Source organism: Haliotis cracherodii, unplaced genomic scaffold, assembly GCF_022045235.1.
Source record: "Haliotis cracherodii isolate W230 unplaced genomic scaffold, xgHalCrac1.p SCAF_14, whole genome shotgun sequence".
Classification (NCBI taxonomy): domain Eukaryota; kingdom Metazoa; phylum Mollusca; class Gastropoda; order Lepetellida; family Haliotidae; genus Haliotis; species Haliotis cracherodii.
Window position 1 is genome coordinate 17,925,326 of NW_027266269.1, and position 23,725 is coordinate 17,949,050.

Here is a 23,725-nt window from a genome sequence, read left to right on the forward strand (position 1 = left end):
AGCTCGGGGCACAGATCACTGAGAAAGCTCTGGTAATGGCTGATGATGATCTCACATCAGCTGCACTTGCTTCAACACCAAGGACAGTTTGGAGTTCTGAAGATTTAAATATTGACGGAGGGGATTCACGTTTGGATACATCAAAATGCTGATGGATCTGACATTGCTGGGGACGCCTCTCAGGTTGGTCAATGTTGTGTTTGTAATGAGTAGAAGCCTTGTGTGAGAAGATGTCATGCAGCACTCTCCCCACTGGGCTGGGTGCTGTGATGTAAAACTGTGCAGCAGCAGGTACGAGCAACCACCACCTCTGGGGACACGCATCCCCTCAACTGTTGTCCAGCAGTGTCCGTACATGAGGGAATGATTGGGCGAAGGGGTATGTAACTACTGCAGTTACATCACAGTGGGATCGATCCTGGCCCCAACAAACCACACTGTATCACGTCATCACAGAATCAGCAAGTCACAGTCGACCTGTGTCTCCTGTTAAGTCACGTCAACCATGTCCATCTCAGATATGAGCAAAATGAAGACACATGTCCAATAGTCACAACTCATAACTGTTTTAAGTAACTGTCTTTGGTATTTCTTGGCGAAAAGATCAGAGTAGGTAAAAAATATCACTGATTCATGATTATCCTTATAACATGTATAATGTTTGAGTTACAGCTTTGGCCATGCTTTGGCGTGTAAATAATCTTGTTAATGGAGTCTGGTACAGACAAACCACTACTCAAGTGGACCAGTCTATGTTATAGGGGTGGTGGCTCTCAGTATGGCCACACCCTGTAACCACTTGATTTTACTTCATTATAGCTCAGCCAGCATGAGGAACAGTGGCCTATGTGACAAATGTAGAAACTTCACAACACCGCACTACTTTAAATGTGCCTTTTTCCATCGAGACCAACTCCACTGATTCATTGTGATTATCAAATCATAACCATGATAAATACCATAATATCTACCAACAACGACGAACAAGTTATAACCATTACTAAGGACAAGACAACTGACCCTCCTTGAATTCCTCCATCGTGTCGAGTATACCAGTGTCGCGTCCGAGCGTCCGCACAGGTGGACAGTGGTGGGAGAGACTGAAGGCCACGCTCACCGGAATGTCCCATGTTTACTCTTAATTACAAAGGCCATTGATGAGGGAACTGAGTGACCCTTTTACACTCAACAATACAAAGTGAAATTTCCCACAATGAGCCTATTCTTAAACCAATCTGGGTGATTGTGAGGATAATGTCATTTGAGCTGATTAAGTTATTTTCTCACGAGTCACATATACATGTATAACTAATGAAACAGGGAAATGTATTCTAATCAGAGAAATGTAATGCAATGTGGACATGTCAGTGTAAGTAATTTCTTTCAAAGTAGGTGGATGTGATATAGCATAAGTTGCCAATGGTTACACTGTTATATGCATGTTAATAATAATACGCAGAAAAGTAAACAACTGGCATGTGAGATTTGAGTATTTAATTTATACAACCTTTATATTTCTTGTCAGACTTTGGTACAATGAATATTATTATCCTTGGGAGGCAATATTTTTTTCTCTGTGCCTATTCTATACATTTGTGAGAACTGGGCGCACATTTCTGCGCCATGTAAAACCCTACAAATATATTATAATATGTATGAAACTATCCCTCATCATGATGCTGTACTTCTTGTGAAATACTGAAGGTAGACCAACAAATAGTCTCTGAAATAAAGTTCTCTAGACAAGCTAGAAGGTTAGATATCAATAATTCTATACACACAATGAGGGAACCTTCGAGTACAAAGGATTCCTCCAGTCTCCTGATGTCAGACTAAGAACTGAGGATCAGGGAATGAGCACTGGCTGCATAGAGCTGAGAAGGGTCAGGGCGGAATTTTCAAGGGGGTTCACTGTTTTAAACATATATCATATAACATATATCCGATATACTCCCTGGTTCTGTAAGAAGGGATATATAGAAGGCTGCTGAATGACATTAGCATCCCAAATATTGGGATCATGATCATGACTTCTTATCTGTTCTGAAGGGGGACATAGGTGTACTGTCGACAGAACCAAATTATATATATATCATGAAAACAGAAATATCTTGTATCAATCCTGTAATAAAATATGTCTGTTTAAAAAGGTTATTAATACCTATGCCGTTTACATAACACGACATATCGCAACACCATCAACAATGACAGACCAAATGCTAACATTGTGTTAATTATTAATGCCAGAATCATGACTTGCATCACCACGGATACAATCAGGACATTTAATTGAATATTTTCAACACAAAGTACATCAAATACACAGGTTCATTATTCAGGGGAAGCCCATTGTTCCCCCTACCATCTCACAAAGACAGAAAAACAGCAGCAAGTTTCTTTGCTATCACTGACTATGTGAACCCTTAAAAACAATTGTCAATCCTTACCAGCTGAGAAATCCTGGTATAGTAGTAGTGATCTACCCACGTCCACTAGCTGACTGACCACCTGGGCCAAGGCCACCCACTATTTACATAATGTAGGTAACAAGGGGTGGCTGATTCAACATTACATAACGCCATGCTGTGTGCAGAATCCCAGGAGAGTGGGGCACAGGGCTGCTCTCTCACTGGTCTCACAGTATGTCTGTAATGTTAGTCTGGACATGCTCTGTTACATCCCTTCAATGAATAGAAGTAATTACAGGATGTGTGGTCATGCCCAAACTTTACACCAATGCCTTTACATCAACCTTGTTACGTCAACCAACATGCTTTTTAACATTTCTTGGTGTGCTGATCTTATTATGCTTATTGCAGAACTTCCTGGTTTGTGCACTTTGTGGTCATGGTGGTTGGGAAAATGTAAACATAAAAAGACAATTCAGATGTTTTCTTTTGTTCTTTAAAGACTTACCAGAATCTGTTCCCATGGGAGCAGCGTTAGTTCTGAAAGCTTGTCTTGTCTGTCTTAAAATTTAACTTATTGTATGAAAATGTTTTTGTGGTGAACATAGCATCAGTGGAATAATATTTGTTGTACTTTTCAGATTTACTTTATTCCTACCGTTCATTATTTTAGGGGTGTTAGGATTGGTATAACAAGCTTCATCCTGTGCCACATATCACTGTGACTGAACTTGGCTTGTCATGGTATTAGCAGTTGCCCTTGAAGCTGCATGGTTCTAAGCAGTTTCTATTGGAGGTTACGGGGTTAATTAACTGGCACATTCCAGGCTGAATCGCCCTGTGTGTGATGAGACAACACGCTGGCCACCAGGCCCCTCCCAGGCTTGTGTTTGCAGGGACCACAACACACACCTACTTTCAACACCCTCGTGCCCCACAGGCTGGTGTCTGCACACATCTCTGTCATCATAACATGTCATCACTGTAGCCTGCACTCTTACAGCCACACATTCTTATTGACATCCTCGTGTTTCTTGCACTGCCAAAAAAGCTTTCATGTTAGGATATTCAATTGTAACAAATCTAACATCAGGTATTGGGGCTTTACCTTGACGCACAAAAGTGGGGTCCACGGGACCCCCAATAATACATTCTAAGGGTCCTCTCAGGCAATATGACGGTCCTGTATACCCGTTAGTAATGAAATGGTGTAGTGTACGGTAAGTTCCGTTAATTACTTTAGAGCCTTGAATGAATCAATGATCATGTGGACAGTCAGGTCAATGGATGAAATGACAGACACCCATAACTGCTCTTGATGCGATGTAGGTCCAATGAAGAACACTTGTGATTCATCTTCTAAGCGTCACCAAGGCTAGATAATAAGCAGTAATATAGACATCTAAAACTGAGTTAGCCACCTTCCTTTTCACCAAGAATTGATAATACTCAAAGTCATTGTGAGCCTATACTGTGCATAAATCTATCACATGTTCATCATTTTCCATGTGTCTGTCACACTTATCTGTTATCATGGGTATCACAGAATAAACATCTCACAATATACCATATTTAACTTTCAGGCCCTGGGACCTTATAATAAGCCTGGCATATTGATTTTAACTATGCCTTTGCACTAAAAACACAAGGAACTTCTAACCATGAACATTGTCTAAAAATATCATAATTTTCATTACCCAGAGACCATATAAAAAACACCCAATGTCCAAGTTCCTGCAGTTTGCCATCTGGATGACCTTTAAACATGCCCAAGGTCTACTGACTGAGACTGCAACTTGGACAGGCATGATGGGAATAAGCATGATGCCGAGAAGATGTGTGACATGAATACATCATCGAAGGTATGATGGGAATATGCATGATACCGAGAAGATGTGTGACATGAATACATCATCGAAGGTATGATGGGAATATGCATATGACCTTTAAACATGCCCAAGGTCTACTGACTGAGACTGCAACTTGGACAGGCATGATGGGAATAAGCATGATGCCGAGAAGATGTGTGACATGAATACATCATCGAAGGTATGATGGGAATATGCATGATACCGAGAAGACGTGTGACATGAATACATCATCGAAGGTATGATGGGAATAAGCATGATACCGAGAAGATGTGTGACATGAATACATCATCGAAGGTATGATGGGAATAAGCATGATACCGAGAAGATGTGTGACATGAATACATCATCGAAGGTATGATGGGAATAAGCATGATACCGAGAAGATGTGTGACATGAATACATCATCGAAGGCATGATGGGAATAAGCATGATGCCGAGAAGATGTGTGACATGAATACATCATCGAAGGCATGATGGGAATAAGCATGATGCCAAGAAGATGTGTGACATGAATACATCATCGAAGGTATGATGGGAATAAGCATGATACCGAGAAGATGTGTGACATGAATACATCATCGAAGGCATGATGGGAATATGCATGATACCGAGAAGATGTGTGACATGAATACATCATCGAAGGTATGATGGGAATAAGCATGATACCGAGAAGATGTGTGACATGAATACATCATCGAAGGCATGATGGGAATAATCATGATACCGAGAAGATGTGTGACATGAATACATCATCGAAGGCATGATGGGAATATGCATGATACCGAGAAGATGTGTGACATGAATACATCATCGAAGGCATGATGGGAATAAGCATGATACCGAGAAGATGTGTGACATGAATACATCATCGAAGGCATGTTGGGAATAAGCATGATGCCGAGAAGATGTGTGACATGAATACATCATCGAAGGCATGATGGGAATAAGCATGATGCCGAGAAGATGTGTGACATGAATACATCATCGAAGGCATGATGGGAATAAGCATGATGCAGAGAAGATGTGTGACATGAATACATCATCGAAGGCATGATGGGAATAAGCATGATGCCGAGAAGATGTGTGACATGAATACATCATCGAAGGCATGATGGGAATAAGCATGATGCCGAGAAGATGTGTGACATGAATACATCATCGAAGGCATGATGGGAATAAGCATGATACCGAGAAGATGTGTGACATGAATACATCATCGAAGGCATGATCATGTTTTAGTTACGTTTGGTTATGATATACAGTTATATACAGGTGATATACACAAGTTCGATTTTTTTTAGTTAAAATGATGAATGACTTTTGTCTCTTCCAAAATCTCTGGACATATATCTGTGTATGTTATCATCCAAAACCAAAATGGGACTAATAAATTCCAGGAGGAATTTATCATACATATATTGTCACTTCATTTGTTGAACGTTTCTGTCAGCTCATAAGATGCAGTGACAGAAACTAACAGTTTGAGCCCACTAGTCCTTGTAATGATATAGTAAAACCCTTAACAACCTGGGCACATTTCTACTGGTCCTTAGGTTACCATAGCTATGGGGCAGTTTGGCAAGGACTATAGGATGTGCCAATTTCTAACATGTGTCTAATGCTGAGATGCCCTAAGTAGCACACCTATGCACCACCATTTAAGTCCAATAACTTAGAATACGCTGCTAAACCCCATTTAACCTCACCTCATCATACAAGGGAAATAAAGAAGACATATTTCTTCTTTCTACATGATATATGTCCTTGAACTACAAAAGTCGTTCCTGCTGCAGCGACTGAGCTAGTCATGCTATTCCTAGCCAATCAATCATTTACCCTGCAATATTATTTTGAAGACACAAATCCATGATGTGAAGAATGTTATCCAGATGTCGTGGAGCCATGGTGGACATAAATCAGAGCAATTCCACATCCTTAATTGAACCCATGTGATGATGATAATATAGCAATGACCTGCAGTCTTCATGTAACAGGTGTGTTATTACTGAAGATGAAACAACATATGTTGATATTCCAGGTTGTCATGGTAACTGTTAATATCTTACATTACTGACATGCATGAGAATCTTCCAGGAATAATTGGTTCCACGCTGACGTACAAGAAGAAGAATGTAGATGATATATGTACAGACTGCACACGTATGTGCATGTCTGATGTCAGTAGGCTGTCTTTACATCAGCAGGGTGTGCCTGGGGAGGGTGGGCTGTTCAACACCAGCCATGTTTCTACTAACGTTTTTAAATTGCTGATCTTACAGATCCTGAAACAGATATATATCTAATACAGTCTATGCAAGCCTATAATAGTTGTTAAGACTACATTACTGTAGTTCAGTCTCTGGGCTCCTCTTCATTATATTTTATTAAAATAATTTAACAACTGTTTTTTTCTGTAAAATATATTTTCAATTCCGAGGCTATAATGTTAATCTAACACATGGCCCTAACCGACTGGCAGCAAATTAAAAATACTGGTCCTGGCAAATTTATTCCCTGTCCATTTTCAAAAATTCATTTCCGAAAAAAACCCACTAAATAGGCACCATTAGGCCATTCCTTCATCATTCTTATCAATACTAAATACTTTCTGTGCTTTAGCAAACAAGAGAGAATCGACTGTCAACTGCTTGATAACCTTGTCATTTCTAAGTATGTATGATACTCTCAATTAAGTTTGCCTTTAAACAACTGAAACAATTCAAGAGTACATCAGCCAAGGGCAAAAACCCTCAGGATTAAATGAGAGACGACTAACTTATAGATTGATACAGGGAAACGTGGGAAATACACCATCTTTTGAAAGGAAAAACAAACACTGAGAGGTCTGTGCTAATATTAATATTTTACATGGTGTAATGCTATAAAAATACAGAATTTTTGGTTCTCATTTCAATAAAAGTGATGCAGGTCTAAACATCGGAATTTCCTGGTCCAAGTTCTCTTTTACGAGTCAGATATCAACAATAACTGGAAAACAGTAACTGTGATAAGTCTTTGGCAAGTTTGGGGGTGAGACCTGGCAGTGTTTCAGGGTCGCTGACGAGCAGTGGCCATGTCTAACCCTGATTGTGTGTCAAGTTGAGCAACATTCCTCTTCATGATCAGACAGATAGTTGTAAACTGTTTCCTTAGAACATAGTCCCGAACCTGTCTCAGTTCGGTCTCCTATTACAGGTTGGTTGGTTGGTTTGTTGTTAAACGTGGAACTGAGCAATATTCCAGCTATATACAGGACTTCCTAGCTTCCAAGCAGCTAAAACTCCAAAATTATACTGAAAAAACAACCATTTCCCCTCACAGATTTAGTTAAATTCATTTTTTGTAAACTCTAATCCAAATGAAAAAAACAACAAAACAAAATAATTCCCCAAACTGTCATCATAAACAGTCATCATTGGAGAAGACATATAATTATGCAAACAAAATTGCAGTCTTCAAGGAAAGCTTGTCTTACACCTGACATGCTACAGAGAGCTACACAAAATGCTGACTTGAAGATCTCGGATTTCAAACATGTCAAACTGTGTCAGAGCTCCAGATAAGCTGCGTAACTGCGTAAAATACGCATCAGAAATGCAGAAATACACAGTAAAATATAATCCAAGCGTATCAAATACGCAACGAACATTACAGATACGCTACAAAAATAAAACTCGTGCGTATCATCAAAATATTGTGAAGTAACCCTGCGTATTCGATTAGCAAATCAGCAACCTATTTTGAAAAAAACGGGCATTCCGTCAACCTTGCCAAACTCCACGATGACAGTTACATCATGATCATTTGCCATCACACTTTCTTGTGGAAGTATCGAAGGTATTTTTGAGTCCTATAAAGCTCTCGAACCCACACGACACCAGTTTGCAGGGACTAGATGAATAGTGTTTTTTAATATTTAACTTAAATACCCACATGTGTAAAAACTAGTGGGTAACAGAAATTTGAATACGCAGATAGAATTACTGATACCCAATGATTTTAAAATGCATGGGTAAAATACCCACAACACCAAAAGCTTATCTGGAGCTCTGTGTGTACTTTATTGCAATAGTATCTAACCTACAAACCTGTTCAATCTTCATTTTCAAACACTAAGATGAACATAACAAGTGCCCCTGAAGTGGTAACTAGCAAATGCACTGCAGCAAATGTCAGTAAATATCACCATATTGGAACTAAAATTTTCTAAGTTCTTGTTAATAATGCTAAACAGTAACTAATGTTATTGCTTTTGGGGGGTGACTTGTATATCACTGATAACCGGCTATAAAGTAGGTTTAATACTTAATTCTACATTATTGCACTCAATGCTATATCAAAATACCTCAGAATCTAAAAAAATAAGAACTCTGACAAAACAAAAATTTCCAATTTGTTGCTTAGGGCAGTGACTTCGTTTATAATTCCACCTCCAAGGTAAATCCCTGAATGGGGGAAGTGTCAATACTACATGCATGACCATGGTTAATGCTTCTGACTTGTACTGTTGTGAATAAATGTAGATTTGCCCCTGTATATTATGTCTCATATGTCATATTATATAGGATGATATAGTAAAAATGGTCAAATGTGACTATATTACTAAAATAGTGAGTCTAAATCCTAAAGAGGACTACAACTCTGACAACTACACAACAAACAGGTGAACCATCATGGCCACCGACATCGCTACTGTCCACAGAAAGTGTGTTGGGACTCAGCGCAGTAATGCATTAGGCCTTAGTTCTTTAGTCGGCATGACAGTGAGTGAGTGAGTGAGTTGGGTTTAACGCTGCTTTTAACAGTATTCCAGTTATATCAAGGCGTGTCGGCATGACAGATTAGCTATAGTAATATGAAAGAATTGGGTGTTCTGTAACTTCTTTTGAGTAGTATATAAATAAAAGCAGGGATCCGGAAAATTTAAAATCCCAATCGGACATTTACATTTATGCCACGCCCCCTTCAAACAGCGTGTTTTAGTACGACTTTTTACACACAAATTACAAGTTGTTACGTATTCATAATATGATGAATTATGAATTGTTTCAATTTAAATTGTTTAATTCACCGGACAATTAATAACAAATAATATCATTTTAGATATATATGGAAAACATACGTTTGTTTCTGTTATAATAACGATCTGTCAACGTTGTGAACGGTCTAATTAATATTCATGAGTCTGCTCAAGTGTACGCGTTGTAACATTTGGATCGAGACTATTATCCCATATTTGGTTATCACGTGACCTCACGGGAAAAGTTTTTTTTTAAACTAAAGATTATTTAAAAACAAGACAGATAATATAATCATAAATCCTAAACTATCGTTGATAGCAATAGTTATTTGAATACTTTTTCATCTGTACTTAATTATTGACCATAAAAAAAATTGATATCGATCGTCACAGAAAGCAAAATGGCAGTCAATCAAGATTCAATATACGACTAGCTACTGAAAACAATAAAATCTGCAAATGCTCATTGTATGTCAACCAAGTGAAAGTCGTTAGCCACGACTTACAAAATGATCATTCAGACGTTGAGGGTTTGGCAGATCCGCTCGACTAATCTGCATCGGTCGACTGGCTGTCGTCACGCTTTCGCTTCTTGTAAGAGGTTACGTATCGTAGCATTGTGAGGATAATGAGGTACATCGATGATGCAAGGTATTTATGTACAGTTGTAAACACATTTTACTCAAATTAACAAGATGTTCTCAGTAATAAATCCTCGATTAATCAGTGTCAACTCAGTTTATTGCCTATTACAGTGACTGACCGATTGGACTATCATTCTAAGTCCGATGTATTTACAGCAATCAAAACAAACAAAGCTTGTCAGTGTAGATAATCTTCATTGTGTTACAACTGCAGACAGAAATTGCTCAGTCTTAACTGTTGATCATGTCCGGTCAAAATTTAAGAATGTTTGGACAATACTTTTTAAAATGTCCGGACAGAAAAATTTAAATGTCCGGTAAGCAATATTTTAAACCGGACATTTGAGATTCCCAATCGGACATGTCCGGCGCATATGACGGTTTCCGGACCCCTGAATAAAAGTAAAAGGCCTTAGCATAATTAGTAACAAAAAAATATGACGGTGTTAAAGTATGATCAGTAGTATAGGTTGCAAAAGAAAGCATTAAAACACGATAGTATTCGAATACTCGCCGAAGCAAAGTTGAACAGCATTGAGGATCATATTTCGACAGCAATGGTCGATTGTAAGATATCTGAGGATGAGTTTCGTTTAGTGCTGTCGGAACTCCGCAAATACAATGAAATGAAGCAGGAGATTCGATCAAAATCTCGTAAGACCAATGGTATTAGCGAAGACGAGAAAAAAAGAGTTCATAGAACAGGGGAGGCAACAAGCGCGTCAATTATTCCGTACCAAAACCAAAGAACTGGTTGGAGATGAAAAATATCATTTGATTACATTTAGACAAATGCTTACATAAATATATAATAATGGAGAATTACAAACCAACAAAGGAAGAACTCGAAGAACGAAGAACTTAATAAAAATGTTGAATATCACTTTATCGATAAAAATAATGAAGAATATTTTTATTACCATTTAGACTCATCTAAAGCAATGATTGGCCCCAGGTATTGGTGAGCTAGGACCAATTTAACTTAATCTCATGACTATCGTTAAATCGCATAATCATTTTGGCATAAAAAATTCCATCTGTAGTAGCAGTATAGGTATATGAATCCAGCTCCAGTGGAAGTGAGCCAGAACCATCATTACCTATAAAAATTTATATCACAGACTCCAGGTGGTGGTGAGCTGGAGTCAATTTAGCTGAATCTCATGACTATCGTTGAATCGCATAGTCATTTACACATAAAAAATGCTACCTGTAGTAGCAGTATAGGTATATGAATCCGGCTCCAGTGGAAGTGAGCCAGAACCCCCATTACCTATACTACTTGATCAGATAATAACCATTCAACAAAAATGAAAACTCTATTCGTTGAATCAACATTATCACAAGTCCTGCACCATGACTGTGGAATATGTTTACTTTATGAAAACTAAACCAATCTACATATACATATATATGTTGATGTTAGACATCAATTGTTAGTCTACGATATCACCTAAATTCAGGCCAAATGAAACCTTGCTATACTTAATCACGTTATGCCTGATCCCAAGCCTGTAGTTTACTCATTTCAACAGCCAGTGTGACTACTTCATCTGTCTATGTCTCACCTGCCTTGCTACAACTGAACACCCAACTGACAAGTGTGATTCAATAAGCGTCCTGTCCAGAAATAGATAGCCAATTTGAACCAAACTACCCCAGTAGTCCAACATAATCTGTTTAATGTGTGGTGAATGAAAATTAGATTTCCTATCGCCTTGATCCAATGTGTGTTTTCCACAGTGCAGTGAACGGTATTGAGCAGCACGGCAAGCCCTGGCCCTGTTTGTTGACCGACCTGTTCAGAATGGGTGACTGTGAGTTAGATAGCTACCTAGCTGTGGCTAAGCAAACACTGCATGCAGACAGCCGACACTGTCAAACAATCCCACCATTTACAAAAATCATTAATGAGGAATTCTGCTAATTGATAGTGTATTCAGTGGCTGAGATCCTTTATTTCTGGATGCAAGGGTCTATTAATTTTCATGATGTAAACATCGCAGTTCAACATGTTCATGAGTCTATCCAAATATATTTCTGAGTTGAGTCTTTCCACCTAAATATATCTGATCGTTACTGTATAATACTGACTGGGCATGGGACATGTAGTATTTCTTTAGGTGCAATTCTTCAAGAGCTAACATCAAACTTTTCTTCTAACTTTTCAACTTTCATTCCGAATTTTATTCTAGACCCTTGTGTTTCCATGGCAACAAGAGATGCCAATCATAGGTCGATACAGTTTTGAATATATTTCAACATGTGTAGAGTTACACTTTGCAGATGCAGTGTTAGAAATTGTTACTAGTCCTATAGTCCTTGCCAAACTGCCCAATCATAAGGACTAGTAGACGTTTGCCATTTTTAAGGGTTTTGCTATATGTTATCATTTTAAGGACTAGTGGGCTAAAACTGTTAGTTTCTACCGATGAGATGACTGATTATAAATATGGCTTCAACTACTGATCTATCCGCCACAATTAGATATCCTTTGGTTTGGGTGAGTTAGGGTAAAAACCTCGTGTGAGTGGCCTTGATTTCTTGAAATGCAACTCTGTACCATCATCAGATGTGTCTATCACATCTAGTCTGGCCTCTTTGGAACAATTCTTCAAACACATGTGAAGATAGTGACTACTGACAGTTCAAGGGACTGGTCAGACAAGTTTTAAGTTTTCACTCCCATGGGAACTGTGTCCATGGTGACCCACCTTTTCATGCAGAACACACGACTCAAAATTAACAGTACCAATTGGAAAGAAACAGTACCAATCAGGAAAGAATTAGTTTTTGAAAAGATAAATATATCCAAGCATTTATCTGAGCCGTTTTTCCCTTTTAGGGGTTTTCTCATCCCAGTGTCAAAGAGGTAAACAAAGACAACTAGAAAATGAGTATCAACAAGATGATCGTAATATCTTAAACATCCCTGATCTCATTTTGAAACTGACCTTCCGTTGTACTAACAGGCTACTTTTATTACTCTTCCTCACAAGATATATGTACCAAAACAGAATAATTAAAGGCAAAGAGATATAGTGAAAGAAAGTGTAGGTTTGTATTTCTAACTGCAATACATGATGTCCGTGGCAAGTCATCGAAGACACTGCAGTAGTGTTACAACGACTGTGTCATGATCCACTGCTTTCAATACTATGGCGGGCCAAAAAACATGGGTTTGGTACCCACTCTTCCAATGTGGGTATTCAATTCAATGTGGATATTCCATGTGGGTATTCAATTCAATATGGGTATTCAATGTAGGTTTTCAATTCAATATGGGTATTCAATGTGCGTATTCAATGTAGGTATTCAATTCAATATGGGTATTCAATGTGGGTATTCAATTCCATGTGGGTATTCAATGTGGGTATTCAATTCCATGTGGGTATTCAATGTAGGTATTCAATTCAATGTGGGTACCTGAAAAACTAGTTATGAAAAGAACTGGGCCTCCCCAAATCTCACCAGTCAACAGGGACATGATATTGATACAAATCCCATATTCTTCCCGGCACACTCTGTTTATCATGAATGGCAGTAGACTACAGCATACATCATTACATGTGAGTGTAGACTATCAACTGGGTCACTGATTCCAAATTATAGCCAGGCATCTGCTATTTCTACAGCTAGTACTGACCATGGTCATGATGGTTATGTCGATCTCTGGTGAAACCTAGATGTTCTGTTGGGCTAGGTAATGGCTATACCTCGTCATACTAGGTCGCATTCCACACTGCAGTCTTAGTGCTGTGATTGTCATACCATGATACATTTATGTTAAAGTATGGGACTTCTGGTTGCTTTGTGTAACAGAGTTCTGGTATAGAGCACATATAAAAGATTCCAATATATGTGTTGTTAAGACGACAAGTGGAAACAGTGAGGATGGTACATCTTCCCGAGGCAAGAGAGTTAACTGACCATAAAGTCCAGTTTCCACCCTTGCCGAACTAGGCTGAGATTATGGAGTTATAGTTATGGCAGTTAAGGGTTTTGCTATATGTTATCATTATAAGGACTAGTGGACAAAAACTGTTAGTTTCTAACCCTGGTTATGGTATGGCAACATGAAAACCCAACCAACTGTCACCAAGGTGACACATACTTAAGATGTAGAAATGTATCTTCTAAAGCCAAAGTTAAATGATATTACCATGCAATCACAGAATAAGAAAAAATGTACAGAAACATTTCTTGGAAGGTTACGTATGCGTGCCAGGAAACCGAGAACATGATAATTTTGTATATTATCTGGTAAAAACCTGGATTTTCTATCAATTCTATGAACGTCAAGACAGTCTTATCAATGGAAGAGTTATCTTTCCTTGCCCGAGCCATGTAAACTATGCTGTGAGTATCCACGCTTGCCTGCTGCGGGCCACCCAGTAACCTGGGATATCATAACAACAACCCACAAGTCAACCATTGTGTGCATGTCGTACACATTATACACATGATAAACAAAGAGTCTAGAAATAACACTGTCCTACAACTGGACATCAACAAAAGTGATAGAAATTAGCACAACCCAAGACAATTTTTGTTAACATTTATACTGGTATTCTTTGGGGTGTAGAATTTTGAATATTTAGGGCATGTCAGGGGCTGTTTCCATATGTTGACACTATTCAGGTTAGTAGACTTCCAGCATGTCCAGGGTAAATTTCCTTCCTTGTTAAAATACATAGATCATTAACTCTCAAAACACACAATAAAATCAATATCTCTATCTGTCACTGTTTACCTGGAGAATTGGCTGAATAATGTGTGCCCTCTGATGAGTAAGTGTGTCCACCAAGTCTTATAGAACAGCAGCACAGACACTTGCTTATAACTGGGTTTGTTGGAATGATGACACAATTTCATATGACAGAGTACTGCCGTGAGGTGAAGCACACCTCATAAAGAAACTAATGACTGTCACTGTCAGCAGAGGACTCAAGCGTAAGGACAGTGTCATTGTGCACTGAGGCGGAACTGGAACCACAATATCGACTGTTAACATTGAAAGTAATGCTGATAAAAATAGATTGAATAGAAATAATCATATACTTGAATTGGCATACCCTTGCTGTTACGACACAAAATGTCAACTTCACAGCAAACAGCAGTGTAGCTTAAGGTGAAATCTAGCCTGAATCTGTGCTTGAGTTTGCTTGACAAACATTTAAAATGAGAGACTATGCCCCATGGTCTGATGCGAATTTACAGTTTCAGACTAGATATTGATATAAATGTGTGAAATTGACCCATGTTCTCAGTGTAATTATTATAATCACTCAGAACTGATCTCCAACATGCACAAAATCTATGTTAGCAAACAAAATGTCATTGGAAGAAATTGAACCAAACTTGCTAGCACTGAGCCTAGTGCCCCTTTAACCCAAAAATTCTACTTTGTCTACAGGGATCACTAACACTTTGTCTACAGGGTTCACTATCATCAGTGAAGTTAAAATTCTTGCACTTTTCTATTTTGCACATGTTGTATGGACTTAAAGCTCATATTGTGGAATTGCTTTTATTAATCCACATAATAAGTCAATCAACCATCTGGAAGTTCAGGTGAAACACTTTTCAACTTGAATATAATCAATTTAAGAGTATTAGAGCTTAATTATTTCCTTAAACCAGTGACCTCATCCTTAACAATTTCCTTCCTGTAGCAGAAGAAAGAAACATATATATATATATTTTATGCCACACACAGCAACATTCCAGCTATATAACGGCAATATGTATATAATCAAGTCACGACAACCCAGTGATTGACATCATGAGCATGACTCTAAGCAATGATGACATGCATCAACCGAGTCAAGGAGTCTGAATTCCCCATCCTGTTAGTCGGCTTGTTGCCTTTTACAGCAACCATGGATTGCTGAAGACATATTCTAACCGAGGTCTTAATGGTGCTCTAGTGCCACTTGCAAAACCAAACCAAACCAAAGCCAATGATGGTACTCTCAATCATCATGAGATTACTATATGAGACAGGAACCCAGTTGTAATGTTGCTCAATCTCTTAAGTGACAGGGAAGTAAAATTAACTTCTTAATTTGAGCAAGTGAGTGAATGGTCCAAGATGCTGCAGTTCACTGAGCAGAGTTAGTATGTCCCTTAGCATGTGTTGTCACACTAGATTCCATTCAAATCCCATATTCGCCCTGATAATGATTCTTGGTTTATCAGCACCATACATGTCTGTGGGTTTCACTAGAATGGGAAATGTCAAGTCATGCGTCATGTAATATATTTCCAATCATAAAATCATGTATATCTTATACAATATCCCGGAAAAAACTAAAATGCATGTAGGGCATTGTAGACCTACATAAATTGGGTTCTACTACCATGATAAGTGAATATATCTTAATGTGTCAATTATCCCATGGCAAAGTGCATTACTATCCATATGGAATTCTCTCTTAAGTGCAAAATGTTTACTGAGGTAAATTCTGAACACTTGAGAGAGATGAGCAAAGATGACATCTAATGATCTATGTAGCTCTAGTATATACACACATTCTTTTCAAGGTCAAATCTTTGGAATAAAAAACCCACATGGATATGACAAAAGCACTGTCAAGATACGATATGACACTAAAACATAACAATCCGAGACGTATGTTAGAAACGAAGAAGCCATGTCGAGTTCATATGCCAAAGATCTTTGAAAAAGAAGCTTCGGCTTTAGTTTTAAAGCGATATGGCAAAATAAATGTTTCAAGTTGAGGTACACAATATATCAATACAATGTTTTGAACGGAAGCAGTGGGACATTTAGTTTGATTGTGGTGTATTTGTAATATGCCAAGATGACAGTTCCGAGTTGAACAGGTGCCCCTTGGAGTTGAATCCCTGCCCATTTATGGAAAATAATGAGAAACGGTAAACAAACGTAAAAATGAAAATGCATTCACTGACATAGACATCAGTGTTGAATATCTGAGTGATCTGTCAATTATGTATAATGTTCTTAATTAGAAAAACGTACTAACCGGTCTAAAAACAAAATCTTTTCCTGTCTGCTTCCTTTTATCAATTCTCGCCAAATCTCGTAAGCGGAAATTCCCTGCGCGTGATTTGGTATTTTGTGTTGTTTCTTAAATTTTTATCACATGACAATATAATTCTTTTACGCATTTCCTGTGTAACATTTCAATTTCATATATTGTAAGTGAATTTGGGGATTTACGGAAAATTGTTAGGTGGTTTAAGTTTTCCGGTAAGACTCGGCCATGTCCGACTCGTTGCCATGCGATAGCTATCAACCAACATGGCGGACTAGGTTGCGTGAAAACACTGGGCAGAGTAATGAATATTTTATCATAGTGTGTAGCGTACAGATTCCCAAGGCATCAGTTTAGATAAACACTATCAAGAAAAGGTGAGGTAAGATAATTGCTCATGATTGCCAATTTAGAATTTTGAAGATAATTGCCGAAAACAGATTTTAAAAAAAAGCAAATGAAAACATTTGCTCTAGGGCCTAGATTTGTGCCTAATATTCTTGTTGAAGTTTGCTAAATGTTCCGTGTTCTGTACGTTCTTTTTGAAAATCTAGGAAATGGAAAAGACATACATGATTGTAGATTTTTTCACACTTATGTGGCCATGGTGATTTCGAAAAATAGGTCATACATTTACCATAAGACTGTATGTAAGTTATCTGAAACACAGTGTTGCAAACATAATTGGGAATGCTGCTTGTTTCAACCTTGGACTAGAGGTTATGTGACTGTATATGAGCTGCTTGAAGAAGAAAACAATTGTTCCCAATATTATGTACATGTATACAGGTTTTGATCCTGACCAGGTCCAGGTGTTGATGACAGTTCCATTCATCTGTTTTATATAATAATAATGATCATAACATCTACTTTTTATTTTACAAACAAATAGTGCCGTAGATTTAAAGTCTGATAATTTTTTTATTTGTTCATTATCAAAGTGTATTCTCTTGCATATTTGTTCACTGTTGGTTGTTAAGCAAGTTTAGTTGTATTATTAACAAAGATTGGAGCCCAAAAGATATGCAGACAAAAGATCCTCTATTTTGTAACTGATTGACATCATGGCTATTTCGAATAACTATCAATATTATGAAGTCAAAACTAGTTGCAGTCTGCATAGAATTTATGTCATGTTGTTACCTGAAGTTATCAATTCAAAGGCAGGTTCATAATGGGTTTTGATGTAACAATATTCTAAGCACAAAAATACATTGGATAAATTTTCAAACTGACTGTCTTTTGGTTCCAACGTAACATTTCGGAATTGAGACCGCATCTCATTAAAACCATATGAAACTGAGATGAAAGAGTGATAAATCGTATGTTCTGGTTTGACACAATTTCAGACATTGCCTTAATAAATATAAACATTACTCTGTGTTTTATCAGCCTACCAGTATGTACATTTTAAGTAAGGGGGACACATTATTTTATATTTCCTCTTTATTTTTTACAATTCCTGATCTCATCATCTCTCCAAGGCAAGTCAGTTAACTGATTACAAGCATTCAGTTTCCACCTTTGCCGAACTAGGCTGGAATTTCTGAGTTACATTTTGGCCTTCCTAACGCGTCTATGCATAGTCCTAAAAACAATTGGGTAACAAAATCAACCTCTGGCTCATAAACAACATTGCTTCTGTTGTGCAGATTTCAGTCAATTGCAGGATTTGCAGAGCATGTGTACCATCAAAGGGGCATCAACAGATATTTTCCAAATCTTTCATGTTTTTAATCAAGGTGCTCAAGTGATTTGATGTACTTGCAATGTAAGACCCATTTTATTACACTATGGATCTTGATTATCGATCAGATTGTCTTGACTTGGCACCATCATTTTGTTTGAAGGAAATGGGTGAGGTGAGGTGAAATGGGGTTTAACGACGCATCAAAGATTATTGCACTTATATAGCGACGTGCATGTACGTGTGTGTGTGTGGCTGCTTGTACTAGTCCAGACTGATGCCGATTTATAGCGCTAGCTCACTGAGATACCATGACACAGTTTAACATGAATACACCACTCAGACACAGTATACTGACTCTGAGCCGACCAGTCCTTGCTTTAGCCCCTTAATGCCGAGTGCCAGACAGGGTAACAACAAGTACCATCTTTTAACGTCTTTTGGTATGACGCGGCCGGGGATCGAACTCCGGACCTTCCGCTCTCCGGGCGGACGCTCTACCACTAGACCATGGAAATGGTCTGAAGGAAATGGGAGTAATATGAGAGGTGGAATCTGATTGGTCAATAGACGAGACATAAATCGTAATAGCCACTGCTGGCGCTATGATCGAGCCACAAAATTCCAACCTAGTTCAGCAAGGGTGGAAACTGGACTTTACAGTTAGTTAACGCCCTTGCCTCAAGAAGATGGATCTCATTTACACATATTTACCAAATGAATTGAGTTTATTGTTCAGCCATATTCTTTTGTTCTCTTCAAGACATTCACAATCACACAAAAGGTATTTTTTAAAACTTGTGTACATTCATGTCCAACTTGAAACATGATTATGTAAACCAAGAGAACAAGCAGATAATTCATTGTAGAAATCATTTGCATATTCCTTTATCATGTCAATAAATCACTAATTCTTCAGACTTGGCCATGGCATCTGGCCAAAATGGCTCCACGGGAAGCATGGGATTCCCCCCTGGCATGGACGGGATCAACCCAGAGAAGTTGAAGGCCAGACTGTACTCCTATGCTCCACAACAAGCACCAGCCAATCCCAGGGCCCTCCACTTCAAGGGGGTCACCCAGGCCCAGGCTAACAGAGTGAAGACACCCCTTGGGCCAAGAGTTGAGCCATTGGTCAGTGCCATTTTGAATGAATTGAATTTAGAAAACTGGGATGAAAGGGTTTGATGTTGTACATATTGAAAGTATGCCCTCACATTTTTGTGAAAAATTGGATGAAAATCTAAAAATAAATGTAGTAGGGCCTGCAGAAATAGTTTGAACAAAATAGATTTTTTTATCTTGACAAACTATATCAATAACTGAATGCTGGATACAGTAACTACAGTCACCCAGTTTTTAACGATGTGATGATATTACACAGAAAAAAAATGTATTCAGCCTGTTCTTTTAAAGATGAGTCCATAGCGTTTATGCTACACCAAAGAACTCACTCTGCCAGCCAAAGGATGAATATTGACCCTCGTCGATTACCCTGTGTATTATATGTGAATGATATGTCCATTCTTTTATAATATATATCCTGAATCCATTCGCCATCCTAGTTTCTTTTTGAGTCCAAACTTACAACCAGACGAGACACTCTGAATGTTGTTTTTTTATTTCAAGCTCATGAAATTCTGTGCTAAGTTAACAATAAGAAAGACTGAGATGGTGACGTCTCTTTGGAATGAAGCAGTGGCGGTGAATATGTATTGTATATGTCATAATATAAGGGTAACGCTATTTTTCAGGGCATTATCATTTGCAGAAGCCCGAGATCTTCCATTAACTGCAGTTGAAAAGACCGAGGGCTTCTGCAAATAACTTTACCGTTTTTATAGCTGAAATGGGGGGAATTTGTTATGAAATAAAAGGAAACAACAATATTGGTTTTGAAACATTTACTGCAATCAACACGAATGTCAATGACCCACTTTAACAAGTATTGAAACGTCATAAAACAACCCAGATGACGTCACTATTAAACGTGACGTCACTTTACAATGGGGGTGATAATGGCCAATCATCAAGCAATATGAGGGCATTATCAAGTTACAGTGGCCCGCTCATTTCTGATAACATGCTGGCGGTTTAATGATAATTCTATCCATTTTAACCATAGTAGAATGCAGATGTGGTACATTCAATAATTAAGAATGAATATTGCTCTCTGTATTCAAAAAAGGGCGTGTGTTATCTCAGCACTGTTGCATGGTGATTCAATAAATTTACCTGAACACATGACTTTCAGACATGCCTCCAGAAGCATCAGATGAGGAACCAGCCCCACTACATCCACAAGGTCAACAAGGAACGCATCCAGGCAGAACGACGAGGCAAGAAGGATGAACCGGCAACCAAGAAACTACGACGGGCAGGGTCAGTCGAACCCATGGAGGTCAGCAGTGGAGCACAGTCACCTTTGCCAGACCTTCCAGAAGATCTCAAGGCCAAACAGGTCGGCATTTAAGTATATTCTTTATAGAAGGGTTTAAACCTAGTGTACTTTATAACAAGATCAGCAACAGCTTTAGAAGGCCTTGAATTTTGTATTCTCGGCTTCAAAAGGGCATAAAATGTTATTTATCTTGAAAGGTAATACAATTACAATTAAAATACTGGTGTGTGGACTTGGATGTTGTAACTGTGTTTCTACTGTGCACAGGGAAACATTCTGACAATGGAACAGCGATAATGTCTTAATAAATCAGTTTGATTTGGGTCAAATTTTAGACTTTGAAAATTGGAATCTCTTTACATTTAAACTTGGCAAAGACCAATTTGTTTTAATCTTTAATTTCAATGTTATTAGACTCAAGCATAAACTGAGTTTAACAAAAGAGATAATTATTGAAATATTGCTTCAGGTAATGAATGAATCAGTTAATGATATCTGATTATTGACCATATTCACCTTGACCATAAACATTCTAGCACACTTGATTTAAGCAGCCAGAATCATTAATGACTTCAGAAGCTCATTGTATAAGATGCATATAAAATCTGATCTAAGTTGTCCTTGTTCATTCATTGCAGTGAGTTTTACCTTCTTTGTTATATTGGTGAGAATCCTTCCTGTTCACCTGTGAAGATATGTTACACTTATTTGCAAGAAAAATGAAATAAAAAAAATCTGGAGAAATTTGAGATGAAGATATTGTTGACCCCCCATGTCTCCTCCCCCAGGATGCTATGGTCTATCACACAACACCACGGCTACCCTCGCCACCGCAAGAACCAAAGCCAGAGTCCCCTCGGGGCAGAACTCACATACAGGCTGCCTCTATACCACCATCAACAAGACCAAAGTGTAAGTTTAACATTCTTTTAAAGAAAACTGATACCATCTTTGTCTGATATGCACCCCTCAGGGGACACTGAAGTAAAGATTTCAAATATGAACACCACCCTAACCCCACTGTAGTAAGGATTTCAAATATGAACACCTCCCTAACCCCACTGTAGTAAGGATTTCAAATATGAACCCCACCCTAACCCCACTGTAGTAAGGATTTCAAATATGAACACCTCCCTAGCCCCACTGTAGTAAGGATTTCAAATATGAAAACCTTCCTAACCCCACTGTAGTAAGGATTTCAAATGTGAACACCTCCCTATCCCCACTGTAGTAAGGATTTCAAATATGAACACCTCCCTAACCCCACTGTAGTAAGGATTTCAAATATGAACCCCTCCCTATCCCCACTGTAGTAAGGATTTCAAATATGAACACCTCCCTAACCCCACTGTAGTAAGGATTTCAAATATGAACACCTCCCTATCCCCACTGTAGTAAGGATTTCAAATATGAACACCACCCTAACCCCACTGTAGTAAGGATTTCAAATATGAACACCTCCCTATCCCCACTGTAGTAAGGATTTCAAATATGAAAACCTCCCTAACCCCACTGTAGTAAGGATTTCAAATATGAACACCTCCCTATCCCCACTGTAGTAAGGATTTCAAATATGAACACCTCCCTAACCCCACTGTAGTAAGGATTTCAAATATGAACCCCTCCCTATCCCCACTGTAGTAAGGATTTCAAATATGAACACCTCCCTAACCCCACTGTAGTAAGGATTTCAAATATGAACACCTCCCTATCCCCACTGTAGTAAGGATTTCAAATATGAACACCACCCTAGCCCCACTGTAGTAAGGATTTCAAATATGAACACCTCCCTAACCCCACTGTAGTAAGGATTTCAAATATGAACACCTCCCTAGCCCCACTGTAGTAAGGATTTCAAATATGAACACCACCCTAACCCCACTGTAGTAAGGATTTCAAATATGAACACCTCCCTATCCCCACTGTAGTAAGGATTTCAAATATGAAAACCTCCCTAACCCCACTGTAGTAAGGATTTCAAATATGAACACCTCCCTATCCCCACTGTAGTAAGGATTTCAAATATGAACACCTCCCTAACCCCACTGTAGTAAGGATTTCAAATATGAACCCCTCCCTATCCCCACTGTAGTAAGGATTTCAAATATGAACACCTCCCTAACCCCACTGTAGTAAGGATTTCAAATATGAACACCTCCCTATCCCCACTGTAGTAAGGATTTCAAATATGAACACCACCCTAGCCCCACTGTAGTAAGGATTTCAAATATGAACACCTCCCTAACCCCACTGTAGTAAGGATTTCAAATATGAACACCTCCCTAGCCCCACTGTAGTAAGGATTTCAAATATGAACACCACCCTAACCCCACTGTAGTAAGGATTTCAAATATGAACACCTAACCCTCACTAATGTAAAGATTTCAAATATGAACACCACCCAATTTCACTGAAGTTAAGAAATCAAACTTTGACACACCCTCTCTTTATAAAAATATGGATCTATCATCCTCCTGTTTATATTGACCATGACCTTTCAGTCGGAGAGACCTATGAAGGGGTGAAGGATGCTCACCAGATCATCCGAGTGATCCATGAGAACCCGCGTGTTGGTTTCCTGTACCTCAGTCCTGCTGTACCCAAGTCTTCAGTAGATTACCACTACTACAACCTCAGGTGAGATCATATCACACTGACCAGGAAGAGATCCA

The 23,725-nt window shown here is 38.4% G+C and overlaps 2 protein-coding genes across 5 annotated transcripts in view; one reads left to right on the forward strand and one right to left on the reverse strand.

The window, feature by feature from the left end:
- LOC139461046 (tropomodulin-like) overlaps positions 1-17,022 on the reverse strand; it is a 38,405-nt gene extending 21,383 nt beyond the window's left edge. The window contains exon 1 of one of the 2 annotated variants that reach the window (XM_071242553.1): positions 16,954-17,022. The gene's annotated coding sequence lies outside the window, so the exon portion shown is untranslated. Of the gene's footprint in view, positions 1-14,696; positions 14,786-16,953 lie in introns of those variants that run through there. The other variant, XM_071242555.1, reaches the window with a different exon arrangement.
- LOC139461044 (dynein axonemal heavy chain 6-like) overlaps positions 39-23,725 on the forward strand; it is a 103,042-nt gene continuing 79,355 nt past the window's right edge. The window contains exons 1-5 of one of the 3 annotated variants that reach the window (XM_071242551.1): positions 39-183; positions 19,572-19,786; positions 20,907-21,113; positions 21,842-21,965; positions 23,555-23,690. In XM_071242551.1, coding sequence (XP_071098652.1) covers positions 19,580-19,786; positions 20,907-21,113; positions 21,842-21,965; positions 23,555-23,690 — 674 coding nt within the window. In that variant the 5' untranslated portion in view covers positions 39-183; positions 19,572-19,579. Of the gene's footprint in view, positions 184-17,238; positions 17,348-19,571; positions 19,787-20,906; positions 21,114-21,841; positions 21,966-23,554; positions 23,691-23,725 lie in introns of those variants that run through there. The other 2 variants (XM_071242550.1, XM_071242549.1) reach the window with 2 other exon arrangements.